We start from the raw sequence: 15,793 nt of genomic DNA on the forward strand, positions 1-15,793 counted from the left end.
CAGAATTGCATTTTCATCAGCCTCGGTGCGAATATCCCTAATACTTTTATCCGCGTTAATATTTCTTTGCGATATTGAATACGAGTTCATAGCATTGTCGTGCGCGTCATCATTGGTTGACTCGTATTCACCCTTGTCCTTCTCTTGCGGCATGAATAGCTGACGCAATCGCGGCGATGGAATGAATACGAAGGTTTCTTCTTCTTCTAAGTCACGTAAAGTATGTTCATCTGATTTAAACTCTTCCTCGTTTCCTTCTACTTTATTTGCAAGGAATTAAAAATGTAGATATATTTCTTATGATATTCGGCCAACATTTTGTGGTAACCATTCTCTAATTCTGGATTACAGACTTCAGCAAAATGTGTTTTATAGAGAAATTGTATATCCTCAAAGTGTTGGGATATAAATTTGTCAAAAGCGGAACTGTTGACAAGTTCACACTTGTCCAGAAGTCTGTAGAAAAAATCAATTTTTCTTTTGAATATCTGTCTTTTTCTTTGACTCAAATCAAGTTGACTTTCAGCGATCTTCGCCATGCTGAGTTATTTGTATTTAACCCTTTGTAGGGTTAATTGGCTTTTTGTTTCCGCCAAGTATATATTTTTAGGCCTTATTAAACCACCAAATTATGGTCCTGCCGGGGGAATTTGGGTTTAGCCAATGCTAAGGTTTTTATATGCCTAATTATATAAGACTTTTTACTTCGTCTATATTGATAGGGCTTTTTTGTTTTGTTGATTGCCTGTATTTGTTTCACAGGTCTTACTTTTACTTGTTTGCCTATATTTATAGGGCTTTTTTATGAAGATTGCCTGTATTTGTTTCACAGGTCTTACTTTTACTTTTTTGCCTATGTTTATAGGGCTTTTTTATGTTTACTAATGCGAGCAGACGGCCACCGTGGTGTGATGGTAAGGTGCTCCGCCTACCACACCGAATGCCGTGGGTTCGCACCCCGGGCAAAGCAACATCAAAAAATTTTAGAAATAAGCTTTTTAAATTAGAAGAAAAATTTTCTAAGCGGGGTCGCCCCTCGGCAGTGTTTGGCAAGCGCTCCGGGTGTATTTCTGCCATGAAAAGCTCTCAGTGAAAACTCATCTGCCTTGCAGATGCCGTTCGGAGTGGGCATAAAACATGTAGGTCTCGTCCGGCCTATTTGTAGGGGAAATCAAGAGGAGCACGACGCAAATTGGAAGAGAAGCTCGGCCTTAGATCTCTTCGGAGGTTATCGCGCCTTACATTTATTTTATTTTTTTTAATGCGAGCAGACTTTGCTGTCCCGTCTTGCATATATTTTTGTTTGCTTGGTCATGCTCTTTTTCTTGCAGAGACTTATAGTACCTTCGCTGATCTCTTTTCAGGCTCGATTGACCAAAAAATGTTAAGCAACCTTGAGATTTTGTAAGGATCTCAAATATAAGGCAGTCGTAAATTGCCATATACCAAAAGTAATTTTTTGGCCCTTATCGCTGGTTGGGGGAACCAAAGAATACTTTAAAGAATCAAAACAATGTTTTTAATGAGAAGCTAATGCGTTCTCAAATCTTGAACAAATACCCCTTACCTCTGATGGGGGGAAGCAGTTTGTATTAAAATAACGCTTACTTGGTTTGAGAGTTCAAAGAATTCTGATTTATTTACAAAATTATCTTACTTTATATACACTTTTCTTATCCTAGCTTTCTTATAATTTTTTGTTGTATACATAAATATTTACAGAGGTTCATTTTGCTACATGTGTGTGTGTGAATGTCTTATCTTTAACTATATTTATTTACATATATTTGTTTTGTTGATATGAGCGATAGGTCGTTCATATTTACAGAGGTTCATTTGCTATATATCTATATACATGTGTTTGTGTGTGATTGTCTTATCTTTGTTTGAATAGGTCGGTTTTATGTACCGGAGCGACTCGGGATTTTTCCCGACCAAGGACTGTCATTTCAGCGTGACCCCATTTAATTTGTTGCGTCCCTCCCACAAATTGTCATCCTCCCAGCAGCTCCTTGCAGCAGAACTGCTCCATACTCTCATACTCCGGGAAGGCATCGAATCCAATCCGGGTCCGTCTCCTGACCCCGGTCCTGAGAAATGGTTTTGCTGCAACTGCCGGAAAAGAATCTTTTTAGGACGGTCATACTCTGTTCAGTGTGTCTCGTGCAAGGGATGGTTGCATCGGACAGGTGGTTCTGGGCTTGATCCCAAAACCAGACGTCCACGTAACTTTTATAAATCTTTTGTGGTTCCTTGCTGTTCACGCCCAAGGGCGTCCCGTAGTCTATGCAGCGCCCCCCCCCCGCCCCCCCCCCCACTACCTTCCAGCAGCCCCACTGCTCAGCAAGCCACAACAAGTACCCGCTGCTGCTCGTGCCCCACGGCGCCAACAACTCAAACAGCTGATACTACTCATAACTACTACCTTCGTAGTAGAGTTGGTAGCAATGCTGAGCATCAGACCCTGCCCCGTCTCCTCCCCCCCCCCCCCTCCCCACCCTCTTTTCCGGCAGCAATCGTGCAGGTCAGCGAAACAGACTACCTCCGTTTGCACCGTCTGCCAGCACAGAATATATAGGTTTGCGACATCCGCCCAATGCAGCTCCTGCCTTGGGTGGTGCCACTTTCCTAGATGTTCTGGTCTCCGCGACGGCAACCCCCTAACGGGTTTCATCGCGCCATGTTGCCAGGTCGCAAACCCAAATCATCCGGGTACCCCAGTGCTTGCCCAAGGACGCCCAGTCCCAGGGCCACAACAGCAATTGCGTCCTGGCCTTCCACAACCCAGGCGTAGTCACCCGTCACTTACCCCCAGAGTGGCGGCGTCTACCCTTATGCACTTCAGAATTCTGCAGTTAAACTGTAATGGACTAACTGGGAAGATTACGGAGATAGTCAATTCAAGAGACTAAACTCACAGCAAGATCTGCATTGCAGACCTGCTCTGGGTATAATGTCCACAGGAAAGACCGCGAGAGCGGAAATGGAGGCGGCGTCGCGTTTATCATACACCACTCTGTGCAATATTATATATTTGATCCTGGCATCGACCGCAGGGACAATGTCTTACAACGTCAAGGCCTATCTGTCCGGTCAGGCGATATAAACCTAGAAATCATCAACATCTACATCCCTCCTGCCACCTGTTGCCCCAGTGGATACCGCCCTAATATCAGAGCCTTACTCACTGGCAACAATCGCATTATCTTAGGCGATTTCAATGCCCATCATGATCTATGGCATTCAAACTTGCAGGCGGACAGTAGGGGTGAGATGTTGGCGGATCAAATAGAAGAAACGACGTTCTGCACAATAAACGGAGACGCCCCCACACGTATGGTAGGAAGCTGTCACAGCTCGCCAGATATCTCAATCGTGAGCGCAGAACTCGTAAACTGCGTCAACTGGCAGCCGATGGTAACATTGGCATCCGACCACCTGCCCATACTTATTTCGCTCGAGCGTACCGCCGACTTCATCGTCACCGAAAAACGCACTTTCATAAACTTCAAAAAAGGAAAGTGGGAATATAAATCTTTTACACCGCTTTGCTGCCCTCCCTATCCCGACTGATGCCCGCCAAGGGGAGCGTGCCTTCCGTAAGGTCATTGAATCCGCCTCGGCACGTTTCATTCCCGCAGGGAGAATTCCCGAAATCCAGCCCCACTTCCCGGCGGAGGCCACAAACTTAGCGAGAGAACGTGACCTTATAAGACAGCTTGATCCAGGCGACCCCCAAATAAGGGATATAAACCAACGCATCAGATTGCTTGTGGACGAACACAAGCGGGCGAAATGGGAGGAGCACCTAAGAGGTTGTGACCTCTCTACCGGTGTGGGTAAACTTTGGTCCACCGTAAAGTTCCTATCGAATCCGACTAAGCACAAAGACAAAGTTTCCGTCGCCTTTGGCGACAAAGTGCTGTCAGATGCGAAAAAATGCGCGAGCGCTTTCTGCCGACAATATATAATGCATCCTACGGTCGACAAAGACAGACGGAGAGCCAATAGACACGCACATAAACACAAATTCAGCGCGTCACCAATCACCATCACCGCTAAAGAGGGTGAGGACGCCATTGGTCGCGCTAAACCATCCAAAGCAGTGGGCCCAGACGGTATAGCCATGCCGATGCTTAAAAGCCTAGGGAAAGAGGGTTTCAAATATTTAGCGCATGTCTTCAACCTGTCTCTTTCCACCTTTGTCATACCCGAGAAATGGAAAATGGCCAAGGTGGTCCCGCTACTAAAGCCTGGGAAACCAGCTAACATAGGTGAGTCGTATCGTCCGATATCTCTCCTATCGCCAGTGGAAAAGACACTTGAAGCGTTTTTGCTCCCTTATTTCCAAGCAAATTTGCAGCTAGCCCCACATCAGCATGGCTTCAGAAACTCCATAGCACTACCACCGCGCTAAATGCCATTAGCACCCAGATAAATTGCGCTTTAAATCAATACCCCCACCATAGAACAGTACTCGTAGCGCCAGACCTATCAAAAGCTTTTGATACGGTCAACCATGGCTCTGGAAGGGTCTACCCTTCCCCCATGTCTTAAAAGGTGGACCGCAAATTATCTGGGTGGTCGGCAGGCATCGGTGCAATTTAGAAACGAAACATCAAAACCAAGGAGAATTAAACCAGGGGTGCCACAGGGTGGTGTCCTATCCCCACTTTTGTTTAATTTCTACATATCTAAGCTACCTTCACCACCGGAAGCAGTCACAATCGTTTCCTACGCCGATGACTGCACAATAATGGCCACAGGCCCAGGCCCGAAGATCGATGCGCTATGCAATAAAATAAACGGCTACCTCCCTGATCTCTCCAGTTTTTTCGCCTCGCGAAACCTGGCATTATCACCGACTAAATCTTCCGCGACCTTATTTACAACATGGACGTCCCAAATTTCGACCATTTTGACCACCCACGTCGGTGGCACTACGCTACCGACTGTCCTACACCCCAAAATCTTGAGTGTGACGTTTGATCAGGATCTACATTTTGGTGAGCACGCAGCCGCAATTGTTCCGAGAATTCAGAGCCGTAACAAAATCCTCAAATCCCTCGCTGGCAGTACCTGGGGAAAAGATATAGAAACGCTCATGACTACATACAAAGCAATTAGCCAGCCGATTACGTGCTACGCGTCACCCATATTGTCGCCAAGCCTAAAAATTACCCACTGGAATAAACTACAGGCCTGCCAAAATACTGCTCTCAGAATCGCCGCGGGCTGTCTTCTTATGTCCCCAGAACACCATCTGCATAATGACGCGAGAATACTCCCCATCAGGGAGAGAAATGAGATGCTGCCCAAACAGTTCCTGCTGAATACCTAGAAACCTGGGCATCCCAACAGACTTCTGATTGATGAACCAGCACCGCCTAGGGGCTTAAGGAGTCATCTCCGTAAGCATTTTGAGGAAATACGGCACCTGAGAACCCAGCCGTATGAAGCGAAAAAACACAAGCAGGTCCTTGGTGAACTCCATAAACAGGCGTCGGACCTTTATGCCGGGAATTGCCCGGTGAATCCAGTACTTAAAGAAAAGTATCAAAAACTCGCGGAAGAGGAACGCGTACTCCCCAGGGAAACGCGTGTCACTCTTGCTCAACTTCGTTCTGGATACTGTAATAGGTTAAACTCTTACCTATCCAGAATCAACCCCGACATACAAAAGGTATGCCCCGCTTGCAATGTGTCCCACATGACACCAACCATCTCTTTAATTGTAATGTGGAACCAACGCCTCTAACACCCCTTTCCTTATGGTCCACCCCTGTTGAAACGGCAAGTTTCCTTGGACTCCCGTTAGAGGATATTGATGACAATTTGTGGTCGGTCACGGCTATTAGGTGGGGCGAGCATTGCTACAACAACAACAACAACAACAAAATCTTGTAAATGAGAAAAAATGTTTAAGGTTGCTTGAACACTTAGTTTTGAACGAATCATAAAATTGTTCGTTATATATGACACTACTTTATTTTTGCTTGGATTCCAAGCTTAAAATACTGGCGAAACTTTATCGGAAAGTCCAAATGCAAAAACAATTTCCAACGAGAGCAAGGGAGACCAATATTGCCCACAAAAGGAGTATGACTTACATGTTATTATTGCATTTTTTTTCATTTTATTTTTCAGCAATTTTTTTACAACAAAACAATGAAAATATAGTCGAAAAAATAATGTAATATCTTTTGGTTGATTTCATTCACAAGAGCGTTGATTTTCGTTACATTTTTGTGCAAAACATTTTCAAAATAAAAATAAAACTTTAATTTGTCAGAAAAAAAGAAAAACCGGCAGAATGTCAAAAAAGACCTATCGAAAAACATACTAGCTCCTTTGTTTTCAATGAACTAGGTTGTATTTTTCTTGTATTTCGTTGGTTTTTTGGAATATAGTGTGTAAATTGCACCAGGTACTAAAACCGTATTAGGAGAGAAGGCGACAAAGAATTAAAGAACAAAATACAAGGGAATAAAATAGTTTCATATAGGTATTATTGAAAATTTTAAAGCAATAAACACACCTTTTTTTTGAGTCTTCAAAAAATATCATTTGGGACTTTTAACATAAAAGCAATGCAAGTTATATGTAATACCATGATAAAACTGAAAGAAGGTGGATCCAAATAATTTAAAAATCACTACCCAAAGCCTTTTGAAAATGCCATACCAAAGAAAACAAACAGACATGTTTGTATGTTTGAAAATAATAATAATCAAAATTATAACAATCGAAAGCTATTTTGAAACTTTTACCATATGGTTTTGGTTTTTTCTGAGTGCACACATTTGTGGATAATGTTCTGTGTTATATGGGCCGAGTGTCATCTATGAGAGAATGCAGGTTGTTGGGAGGAATGCACCTTCTACAGTGAGTTTTTTGTTAATCGGGCCTATTATGGTAAATCCGATGTCATCACTCTGGAATGCAGGTCTCTGCAGGAATGCAAACTTTCTCTAAGTTTTTTGCGGATAGGGCCATAATGGTGAACCGGTGCATTGGCCTCCAGACAAAACCACGACCCTCATTAAAATACCAGAAATTACAAGGAAACGCATTCAAATCAAGTCAGGGGCTTTTAATCCGGTGGGGAGAAGCTCGCCCCCATTTTGCACCACGTTATTTAAGAATTTTAAGTCGACGACAAACATAAAATGTTCGAGTACAACGATATAAAAATGAATACAACTAAAAAGTTAAAATTTGAATACATATATCGAAATTTCAATAATTGACACAACAATTGTGTTTAGGCCAGTGGCCTAATTAATTTCGTACCGGGTAGCCGCCCTCGACTTATCTATTTTTTCGTTTGTCAGCAAGCAACGTCTAACTTCCAATCGTCCTCTTGATCCAGCATTTTCTTTCGTTAAGAGAGAAAATTCGGGGTTCGGTGGCGATTTGGAAGTTGCCGTCGGCTCTGATTTAGTTTGCCTGCCAACAAGTCACCAGCTGTTCCTGCGTTTTTCACCTTTAGATTTAAAATACAAACAAAACGTAAGTTCCTGATATTTTATGTGATATTTTGTTAATTGACGAAATAAAGACGTATTGTAATTATTATACATATTTCTATGTATAAATACTAATTATCTTGTTTTTATTTCTTTTCGCAAAACACAATTGGTTTTATTCCCGCCAATTGTGTTCATGGTCCTTCGTAGCCGTTCTATGAACAAGCAAGTACGTGTAAAAAAAAGAGCTTTGATATCAAAGAGGAACACTTAAGCCAACAGGTGCCGAACATACTACATACATACCTACATATTCACCTTCTTCACACACCAAAAACAAAAAACAAAAAAATAATTACGGGTGAGTTTTTCTGTTTATCGTGCTAAATAATAAATTCAGAAAAGCATATGCAAGTGATTGAGTGATTTTCGCGGAGTTTCGAATGAAAATTTTTAATTATAATAATATTTTTTTTTTGTTTGTGCGCGAGTAATTTTGCATTTTTTTCTCTTTCTTTTCCAATACTTGGAAAACTCTTCGGCTCGCTCCATCTTTGTATTGTCCGTCCGAACGGACATAAACAAAACAAAAAGTGAAAAATTAATTATTGTGCAGTGAGTTCTTTTAATTTTTTTCGAAATTAATCCTTTTAAATTCGTGAACAAGTGTCCAAATTGGGAATTTCCTTGCATTTTCACCGTCCGGCTTCAAAGTGCTGTTATTCTTGTTCATCGGTGGCACAAATATACAGCCAAAATTGCTCATTGGACACTGTTTATATTCTTTTTAATTAATAACAACAACACAGCACTCCACTATAAATTCAATTCAACTAATTAATTATCACATAATTTGTTTGTATACAAAATCACTCGCGCCGCGTTTATTTTGATAATTATAAGCGTTTTAATTTATAAACATTGTTATAGACGTTCATCTGGCATCCTTGCTAATTATTCTTTATTACTCATTACTTATTACTTTATACTTATTCAGCAATAAGTGCACATACACACATGTAACATTCTGCTCATATGAGTTATTAAATAAAGAGAATGAACATTCCGTTGCTACGCTTAATGTAAAATAGACGTGGTAATACACCACAAATTGGCGACGAGTCGGTTTACATAAAGGTATAAAAATCAATACGTATTGATATCAATAAAAATTTATTTTTTTTGCAATACAAGTTTTCGGTGTTATTATAATTAAACTAAGAATCCGCGTAAAAAAATGACTAATGAACAAGCAAGTGCACCAGCATTCACACCGGGAACGGAATCATGGCATGTTTGGAAAGAAAAACTGGACATACACTCGTGTGAAATTAATTGTACACAAGAAAATTTAAAGAAGGCAATTTTATTAAAATCGATTGGCTCCGAACCATACAAATTGCTGCATAGTTTATGCAGTCCAGCATCCCCAGTTTCCAAAACGTTTAAAGAGTTGTGCGAAATTTTACAAACTCAATACACACCACCTACAATTATATCCTATGAAAGAAAAAAATTCCACATGTCAGTAAAAAGCAACGAAGAAACGGTTTCCCAATGGTATGCACGCGTAAAGCAATTGGCATTGGATTGCAAGTTTGGCGCACATTTAGATGCCTTTGTTCTAAATCAATTTGTTGTTGGACTGCCTGACAAAATTTTTGAACGGTTATGCGAGGAAGATGAGACACTCACATTGGCGAGCGCATTAAAACGAGCACTTATTTTAGAAACAAAGCAGGCAGCAAAAGCAAACAAAGATCTTGAGGTAAATTTGGTCAAAGACAAATCCCGTACGCAGCGCAACAACAACAACAGCAAGCAAACTAACACCCAAGGCAAAAAAACCGATTTGAAAGGAAAACGCAGCAGTGGCAAACGCAAAATCAACAACGGAATTTGTTCTCACTGTGGTTGGCGTAACCATACGTCAAATGCATGTAAATATGCACAATCTCGATGTAATTCGTGCGGAAAGGTGGGGAACTTGGCTTCAGTTTGCCGCAGTAAAAACAATAAAACCATTAATTATGTATCTGCCTCAGATGAGTCTAACGAAATCGATCATTTTAACAATTTCATTTTTAATGTTTCTCCATCAGGTCCAACTGAGGTATATTCGCTTACTATCAAAATCGATGGAATAGATGTGAGAATGACTTGCGATATTATCAAGGTATTCAACCCTATTATGGTTGTCAACGTCAACTGTCGCTTCGTATCAATATCAACATCATGTCGTATCAATATCAACGTCGCGTCAATACAATTCTGGTATTTACTTCGTCAATGTATTGACGTTGACGAGTTATCGATAATTTCAAAGCAAAACTACGATCCTTATACTTTTGACAATTTGTTGTGCATAAAAAGTGTTTAAGTTTGGTTTAAAGATTTAAAGATGTTTTTTACGAAAGTTCGAGCTCAAGCGATGAGGAGAGGAAGGAGATTTTGCTCCTCAGAAGAAGCGAAATGCGCCAAAGATCTCAAATATTCAATTTGCCAGATACGAAGTGAGTACCATAACTGCTCATTGCAATTTCTATTAGTGCACAAGCGAAAATTACACGCTAAATATAAAGAACTTCTTTCTAAACTTTTGTGAAGATATTAGTGGATGATTAAATTTCCCATTAGTACACCAAAAACGATTCTACATCCTAGAGCGGTGTGTACTAATGGAAAATATAATCGAATTGTTAGATGTTTGCTAAATTGATTCAACCACCTTTCATGTTTATGTTTAATTTATTTCAGATTTGTTGATTATTTTCGGCTAAGCAAAGAAGCTTTCAAATTCGTTCTGGAGAAAATCGTTCCATCAATGAAAGTAGCGAAGCGAACAACAATTATTTCTAATGAAATAAAGTTGGCAACTACGCTAAGGTTCTTGGCACAAGGCTCATACCAAGTTGGTGTTGGAAATGATTTCAACTTGGCCTTATCCCAACCGACCGTGTCCGCAATATTGGCTGAAACACTTGAAGCTCTGGAGAAGGTACTATGCCCACTGCTTATAAAATTCGAAATGTCCGAGGAGGAGAAGACAGAAGCAAAAAGGCATTTCTTCCAAAAGGCAGGGTTCCCCGGCGTAATAGGTTGTGTAGATGGAACGCACATTACAATTTCGGCGCCCACTAAGTTGGACCAAAATCTGTATTTTAACAGAAAAGGGTTTTTCAGCTTAAATACAATAATTGTAAGTAGAAATTTTGCCACCAATTGATTTAATTGGTTTTGATAAATTTTACTTATAGATTTGTGATCATAAAATGAAGATAAGGTACTTCGATGCGCGATATGCAGGCTCATCCCACGACTCCCTGGTATGGAACATTAGTTCTGCAAAACAGGTGTTACGTGAGCGGTACGATTCTGGAGTGCGCAACGCTTGGCTATTAGGTAAAAAAAAGCATGATATGTATGTTTATATTGAAGAAAACCAAAAGCAAACAAACATTTACAGGCGATGCAGGCTACCCTCTGGAACCGTATTTGATGACGCCCTATAGATCATCTTCAGAAGGAAGCGCTGAAGCCATTTTTAACACCAAGCACGCAAAAACTAGAAACATAATAGAGAGAACTATTGGAGTCATAAAAAACCGTTTTCGCTGCTTACTAGAAGCGCGTCTGCTACATTATAAGCCGGAAAAAGCAACGCAAATAGCACACGTTTGTGCTGCTTTACATAATCTTTGTATTGACTTTAATGTAGAGTCATCAAACTACGATTTATCAGCCGAAGCTGAAAATGTTCAAGATGGGTTTGAAATTGATGTATCTGACGACTTGCTAAACGTGGAAGCTTCGCAAATACGGCAACAAATTAAAGAAAGCTTTTTGTAATTCGTTTTTGATTGTTTTTATTAAAAAAATATAAAATACTCCAGTATTTTGTGCATAAAACAAACATTTTTTGTTCCATTTTTTAAAAATTGATCGTTAAACATTGCTTTCATAGCATTGATTTTTGTAGTCCTCGGGACAATAGGTACAAAGTTTGTATAAAAAAAAAACGTATAAACTATAAACTACACAAATTCAGTCTCTCTGAGGTCTTCATTGACCGACTAGTTCAAATAAAAAAAATAAATTGAACATAAAACATAAACTAGTTCAGTTCAAATAAAAAAAAAATTTATTCAACATAAAACATAAATAAATTCAATGTAAAACTATGTGTACATCTGTTAGTCAGCTTTCTTATTTTTTTTAATTGTTAATATTTCTAGTTCAGCCTCTTTTATTTTTAGTTTAATCTTTTTTAGCCTCATTTCTGTTTGGTACAGATTCTCTTCTCTTTCATCCTGCCTTTCCATTAGCTTTAGTTTTTTCCCTCTATTTCTAAGAGATTATCAAATGAGTCAAACTGTATGTTCTCCATTGAATTGATATTGTTCCCAATTTCCGCAAGGGTTGTGGACATTTGTGTCAGCACATCCTCTTGCATTGCAGTGTGGTTTTGCAACAAATCCTGCCGCTGTCTTTTAGCGCGAACACGACTTCTGCTGCTGTGATGAGGTGAATCTGCATTCTGCTCAGCATTTAAATTTTGGTTCTCCGCAGCATTTTCATTAACTGGAGCTCGACTATCTGCTACAGAAACACTAGCGGCGGTTGTGTTGAGCCCAGTGGTATCATCGATCTCCATCATTGTAAGACCCACCGAAGGAGCTGGAGAATCTTCTCGTAGCACTTCTGATAGCACTTCTTCAGCATTCATGTAACTTCTACTTTTCGGAACACCTTGAGCCATTCCTTTTGGGTTAAGCTGCTTTCCGAATTGAAGAAGGTTGGCAACCTGCTCCTCCAATGGGCTCAGCACCAATTGCCTGTATCTTCCTCCTCCTGTGACGCGGCACTCCTGCTTGTTTTGCACGAGTTTTCTTTTGACCTTGCATTTCAGATCCCTCTAAACCTTTAAATTTACAAAATGTTAAACCACATAACTTTAAAAATAAGTTGTTTTTTACCTTTTGCCAAACCTCACCATCCCTGAGTGGTGGACCGAGAGCATTGATTGCAATTGCAATATCCTGCCATTGCGCCTTAAAATTATTGGGAACTGTCCCTTTGGAAAATCCTTTAGCAAGCGCAGGATTTTTTTCCAATTCTAAAACAAGCTGCGCAAATTGATTGCTGTTTGTTATTTTCATTTTTTGATCCATTTTCCTAAATTAAATAAAAGCTAAACAAATAAAGTGTGTAAAAAGGTATAATTCAGAATTATTTTACCAAATTTTTACAGCAGAATATTTAATTGAGCGCTTGTCGTCACCAAAAACTGTGTTGACAGATTTTATGTTGACACGCGTGAATAGAATATCAATATTGTTGTAGTCAATACCAAAAAAGCATCAACAGCTGTCAATAGTTATCGACATTGACAACGCCGATACCATTTCATGAGCGTCGTCACTATTTTTGACAATATTGACAACCGTAATAGGGGTGATTAAGCGAAAATTAGCAGTTGTTGTTGCGAATAGCGACAATCCACCTTTATTGGGCAGGTCAATTCTGAGGGCATACAATTTTGAGCTAACGCAATTCAACCTAGTAACAAATGAACAAAATTATGCTGTTATAATTGAGCAAATAAAGTCAGAATATTCGGAAGTTTTTAACGGTCGACTAGGAAAGTATGTTAATCACCAAATTTCATTGCGAATTAATGGCAATGTAAAACCAGTGTTCTTTAAGCCGCCCACGGTACCACTTGCTTGGAAAAATAAGATTGAAAAACAGTTGCGTGAATTAATAAAGCAAGATATTTTAGAGCCCATTGACAATTCGGATTGGGGCACGCACTTAGTACCAATTTTAAAGCCAAATGGCGAATTGCGAATCTGGTGATTATAAAGTTACGCTTAACAAATATTTAGTTGACTTCAGGTATCCACTACCTAGAATAGATGAGATTTTTGCCTCTTTGCAAGGCTGCGAAATATTTACCAAACTTGATATGTCAAGCGCGTATAACCAATTAGTATTGGATGAAAAGTCTCAGCTTCTATGTAGTTGTAGTACGCACATAGGTACCCTGAAGGTAAAACGTTTACCATTTGGTATAAAGGTAACAACGCCAATTTTTCAAAAGACGATGGAAACTTTGTTTTGCAATATTTCACACGTCGTTGTCTATCAGGATGACATTACCATAGCAGGTAAAAATTTCCAAGGACATCTGGCTACCCTAAAGTTTGTTTTAAGCAAGTTAAAATCTTCAGGGCTTACGTTAAATTTAAAGAAATGTGAGTTCTTTAAGACCAAAATATCGTATTTGGGTTTCACTATCGACAAAACAAGGCTAACAAAAAATAATGATTGTATTTCAAGTGTTTCAAAATCACCACCTCCAACAAATATCCGTGAATTAAGAGCGTTCATAGACATGGTAAATTATTATTCGAAATTCATTTCTAACTTTGCTCATAAAATGGCTCCATTGTATGAGCTGCTGCAGAAAGACGTTAAATTTACTTGGTCGAAAAGTTGCCAAAATGCATATGAATTAATCAAAAGTGAAGTTACTCAGACAAGTGCTGGTCCATTACGACCCCAAAGTGCCCATGATACTATCGACGGACGCAAGTAATTTCGCAGTGGCTGGCATTCTTTCTCACGAATTTCCAACAGGCGAAAAAAGGCCAATTACATTTGTATCTAGAGCACTATCGAAAACAGAAAGAAACTATAGTACCTTAGAAAAGGAGGTCTTGGCAATAGTATTTTGTCTTATTAAATTGAAACAATATTTGTTAGGAAATCATTTCACACTAAGAATTGATCATAAACCTCTTTTGACAATTTTCGCGGAAAATAAAGGACTGCCGGTCATGGCAGCCGCACGTATGCAAAGATGGGCCGTTTTATTATCGACATTCAGTTACTCCATTCAATACGTAAAAGGCAAATCTAATGAAGCTGATGGTTAATGGAGAATTTCCAATGTTGCAAATATTAAAGATACGCAAATTGAAAGCAATTTCATAAATCTCATTGAATCTGAAAATCATTTGCATATAAGCTTCAAAGTTGTTGCAAGGGAAACTAAGCGTGACCCAGTTCTGTCAAAATTGACTGAAGCAATTCAGAGAGGAATTGTTAAAAACCTCAAGGGTGTCGAATACCAGGATTTTAGGGATAAGGACTTGGAGCTGTCGGTCGAAAGCGACTGTATTTTGTGGGGATACAGGACAGTAATTCCAACCAAATTAAGACAAAATATCCTAATGGAGTTACACAGGTCACATTTAGGCATTGTAAAAACCAAAGCCTTAGCCAGGTCATATGTTTGGTGGCCTAAAATAGATGAAGATATCGAAAAACTTATCCGTAACTGTGTTCCTTGTCAAAGCTTCAAGTGAGTCCAGAGAAAAGCAAACTAATTCCATGGAAACCATGTGACTCAATATGGAGTCGAATTCATATTGATTTTGCTGATCCCATACATGGTCACTCGCTCTCGAAATGGGCCGAGGTTTTTAAAACCAAAGACATCACATCTACGTTTACAATAGGTAAAATAAGAGAACTTATTTCGCGTTATGGGCTACCTGACACCATAGTAAGTGACAACGGTAGGCAGTTCACGTCTGACGAGTTTAAGAGTTTTCTAAAATTAAACAACATAAGACATTATTAACGGCACCTGGTCATCCGGCAACAAATGGCCAAGCCGAAAATTTTGTTAAAACTTAAAAAAAGGCAATATTCGCTGTTTTAAAAACATCCAAACATTCAAATTTAGAAACAATCATTTTGCAGTTTTTATTTGATTATCGCAACACGAAGCATTGTAAAACTGGTGAGACTCCAGCAAAAATATTTTTCGCTAGGTCATTAAAGACGCGTTTTAGTTCATTACGACCACCGTTAGTTCAAAATAAAATAAGCGATAGCCAACAAAAAAGTATTTTAAATCACAGAGGACAACGCAGTGTAAAGTTTTCAAATGGTGAAATTGTTCTTATTCGCAACTACAAAAACCCAAATAAGCCTTCATGGTCTCAAGCGACAATAAAGCAGCAACTTGGACCTCGTTCATACTATTGCATTTTAAAACACAACAACAAAATCATCAAAAGACACCTTGACCAAATTCGCGGTATTGAGTCTTCAAAGTCTGACCAAGGTTTTCATGATACACACACAACGTCAGTGGTGGCAGATAAACCGTCTGACAACATCGTTGATAGTGGGGCAGAACAACCTCGATTGGACCTGGAAGAGGCTTACACTGATGATGACGGAAGAAAGCTGAGACCACGACACAAAGGAAAGGTTGTTAAGCCAAATACATAAATAAGAAACTTTAC

General features: G+C 39.5%; 2 protein-coding genes across 3 annotated transcripts in view; both read left to right on the forward strand.

Annotated features, from left to right (window-relative positions):
• Positions 1 to 15,793, forward strand: part of Top3alpha (topoisomerase 3-alpha) — a 487,070-nt gene that overhangs the window by 431,466 nt on the left and 39,811 nt on the right. The window lies entirely within an intron of this gene.
• On the forward strand, positions 9,917 to 11,318 carry LOC137239088 (putative nuclease HARBI1). Its single transcript, XM_067763992.1, has 4 exons — positions 9,917 to 9,982; positions 10,227 to 10,668; positions 10,727 to 10,871; positions 10,936 to 11,318. Exons 1-4 carry the CDS (start codon positions 9,942 to 9,944, stop codon positions 11,316 to 11,318), a joined length of 1,011 nt encoding a protein of 336 aa, XP_067620093.1. The 5' UTR covers positions 9,917 to 9,941.

This window comes from Eurosta solidaginis, chromosome 2, assembly GCF_040869045.1.
Source record: "Eurosta solidaginis isolate ZX-2024a chromosome 2, ASM4086904v1, whole genome shotgun sequence".
Classification (NCBI taxonomy): domain Eukaryota; kingdom Metazoa; phylum Arthropoda; class Insecta; order Diptera; family Tephritidae; genus Eurosta; species Eurosta solidaginis.